This window comes from Photinus pyralis, unplaced genomic scaffold (assembly GCF_008802855.1).
Source record: "Photinus pyralis isolate 1611_PpyrPB1 unplaced genomic scaffold, Ppyr1.3 Ppyr1.4_LG9, whole genome shotgun sequence".
NCBI lineage: Eukaryota > Metazoa > Arthropoda > Insecta > Coleoptera > Lampyridae > Photinus > Photinus pyralis.
In genome coordinates this window covers 4,774,567-4,778,002 of record NW_022170878.1, presented here as the reverse complement: position 1 = coordinate 4,778,002, position 3,436 = coordinate 4,774,567, and the positions used below count along the sequence as shown (strand labels likewise).

At 33.4% G+C, this 3,436-nt stretch overlaps 1 protein-coding gene across 1 annotated transcript; it reads right to left on the bottom strand.

Moving 5' to 3' along the window:
- Positions 1-275: 275 nt before the first annotated feature.
- On the bottom strand, positions 276-3,358 carry LOC116180869 (gastrula zinc finger protein xLCGF3.1-like). Its single transcript, XM_031501038.1, has 2 exons — positions 1,526-3,358; positions 276-1,480 (listed from the first exon to the last, which is right to left on the bottom strand). Exons 1-2 carry the CDS (start codon positions 1,779-1,781, stop codon positions 663-665), a joined length of 1,074 nt encoding a protein of 357 aa, XP_031356898.1. The 5' UTR covers positions 1,782-3,358; the 3' UTR covers positions 276-662.
- Positions 3,359-3,436: the final 78 nt, after the last annotated feature.

Sequence of the window (3,436 nt, the reverse complement as noted above, 5' to 3'; positions counted from 1 at the left end):
TTTTCGTAAGATATCTAAATATGATTAACAATGATTTCAAAAGATAAAGTACGGAAAAAGTGCAATTATGCGGAACACCGTTATTTATCACACTTATATAACATTTGGCGAAAAAAGATTAGATGCGAGAAAAGTGCAACTTAGAGGTTCTTCTAGTTTTATCAATGTGGAATGGGATCCCTCCAGTGGCGTATGCGTGATTAGGGGTGCTGGCATATAACTAACGCCCGAGTATACACGACCATGTTCACTCAAATCAAGAGGCTTGATTATTCGAGCTTCATGAGCGCGTAAAGTATGATCAGGAGATTTAACACTGCAGCACACGCTAAGAATGAAACATATTAAGCTCTGAAATTTGAGCTTAACGTTGACTTAATTTACACTATTTCAGTAATTTACAAGGTATTGTAAAGAATTTTAAGAATTCTTGTAATAATTTATTATTTTGCGAATGCTTGATGTATAATGTAGCTAAACTGACAAATTTGGAAGTGAGGCTCAGCCTCACTTGCCTCACCTGACGAGCCGCCACTGGAAGTACTGGTTTATTCACTCTCATAAACTAAAACACTAGGGTTGTCACCACAAACATAACAAATATATTTATTTATTTAATTCGGTCCCTTAAAAGGTGTCGTTTAGTACATAATCACAATTAGTTAGACACTATGTTTTAAAAGGTGTAGTTTAAGACAGGATTTGTGATGTGTCTCATAATCACAATTAGCACATTTAAATTGTTTCCAATTGGTGTGTGTTAAAAGGTGTCGTTGAATGTGTTGTTTGTCATTTGTCTCATAATCGCAATTAGCACATTTAAATTTTTTAGAATCGGTATACTTTAAAAGGTGTCGTCTCAAGTTGGACTTGTCGTTTGTTTCGTAATCACAATTGGCACATTTGAAATATTTAGAAACGGTATATTTTGAGAGGTGTCGTTTAAAGTTGTACTTGTTATTTGTCTTGTAATCACATCTAGCACATTTAAATTCTTTAGAATCGGTATGAGTTAAGAGGTGTCGTTTAAAGCCGTATTTGTTATTTGTCTTGTAATCACAATTAGCACATATAAAATCTTTAGAATCGGTGTATTTTAAAAGGTGTTGTTTAAAGTAGTATTTGTTATTTGTTTCATAATCACATCTAGCACATTTAAATTCTTTAGAATTGGTATGTGTTAAATAGTGTCGTTTCAAGTTGGATTTCTCCTTTGTCTCGTAATCACAATTAGAACATTTAAATTCTTTAGAATCGGCATGTTGTAAAAGGTGCTGTTTCAAATGAGATTTGTAATTTGTCACATAATCACAATTAGCACATTTAAAATATTTAGAATAGGTATGTTCTAAGAGGTCTCGTTTAAAGTGGTTTCTGTTACTGGTCTTGTAATCACGATTAGCACATTGTAGCATGTGCTGTTGAACCATTTGTTTATTTCTTGTTCCATAACCATAACCACAATGAGCACAGTGAAAGCCTGAAACGTTATGCTCTAAAAGTTGTTGTTTAACTTGCAACTTACTATTTGTTGTGTGTTGACCGAAGTCACATTCACAATCAGTCGTAATTTCAGTTTTAATATTCCACTCACAATCAGTTTGTTGTGGTACTTCTTCATTATCAAACAATTTGGAACACTGTGCAGTAATGGTAATTTCGTCCTTTATTGTAACCAATGCTTCGTTGCTTAGTAAAATGGTTCCTTGAAGATCGTAATGGATTTCTTCTTCTTGTTTTGGTTCAATTTTAATGAGAGGGGCGACATCTTTTCCGTCCATATCTAGTATCAATAACGTTCTCCAGATATTACGTTTTTGTTTATCAACAATAAAGTTTCGTATTAATTAAATACAAATTCTTAGGGGTCTATTGCTTTGACGTACCGTAGAAAAACTTTGGCTGTAGCTCAAGTACCGCTAACCGTAAAGGTGGGTTCATAGCTCACCCTTCATCGTTTGTTTTCCTTTAAGGTGGTTTTACACTATAATATTTGTCATATGATTTATTATATATATTTATATATTAATTTTATATATGTCTAATATGATATTTAAGGGCAAACTTATTTTCTGTATGATCGCAGTGTTTTTACTTTACACTTGAATGATTTTTCATATTATTTACTTGTGACAAAAATAAACCGACATATTCCTAACCTATAAATTGATTGACGTTACCACAGATAAATAACGTAATGGAAGATCTTATTCGAGAAGGGGAGAGATCGACGCGACACGTGGCGGAGAAATATGTAACTAACCTAAACAGGATAAATAATAAGCATTATGGCTGAATGTACGCTAAATTCGTCCTCTTTAAAAAAAAATAAGAGCAAGAATTATTGTTGTGTTCCTTAGTGTTTCACTGGATATGATACGATACATACAAAACACAATTTAACCCCGTTTACACCGCCCATTTTGTTTTGTGGTAGCGCCATCTGTTATCACTTCCCTTCTCGAATAACAATGCCAAATTTCCATTTTATCATTGGCATTGTTTTAAAATGAAAAAAACTTCAAAATACCCGCAAGCAGAAGTCACGCCAGGTTTGGACGCGAAAATGGTTAGAAAAAAGAAACCAAGAGCTCGGTATAATTTCTAAATTCCTTCTGTCAATTGTGGCCTGCCATGGGAAAGTGTACGTAATAGTGTTGCCATGGCTTTCCATTACTAAATTTTACACAAATTTACTCGTTATAGCTGTAGGGCTAGCTTGCACAAAAATGATTATTTTAACAAATTTCTAATAACAAATACAACTATACAGCAGTTAATAGAGGTTAGAAAGAACACAAACGCTGTCAAGTAGTAAATCATGCAAAGTTTACCACTCATACCCAAGAAAAGGCGGGATATTTAAAAATATCACGTAATTTGTCATGCAGAATAGACCCGTCTCTATTGTTTGATTTACATATTATTTCCTTATGATTTGTCGCAATAATACCGAAAATAGTATAGTGTAAACACAAATTCAATTGCTTATTAGTTATCATATGAGAAATTGTATGACAAATATAATAGTGTAAACCCACATTTAGCCAAACAGAAGAGTGTAAATTTTTAAATAGACTGGTTGAAATTGGATGTTTATGTGTCCTTTGGTCCGGTTTGGAATGAGCGTTTCCACACATTTGCCATAGGAATTTGGTTTCTTACGTATAAAATATGACGAATGTTTTGTACGCGAGAGGCAGTGGGGGAAGACCGATTTCCTTTTGGTGGTATAATACATTTTCGTTACTCAAGAGCGACTTAATGACATACCAGTTGGCAAATAATTTATTCTAGTATATGCCGAACTAGATTGGACCAAATTCATATTTATAGTTTGTTTGAGACACTGTGTCGTTTTATATAAATAAATCCCTAAAATGGGCAATACAAACTCATTCGTGTATTGTGTGTTGCCTACTTTCTAGTTTCAATT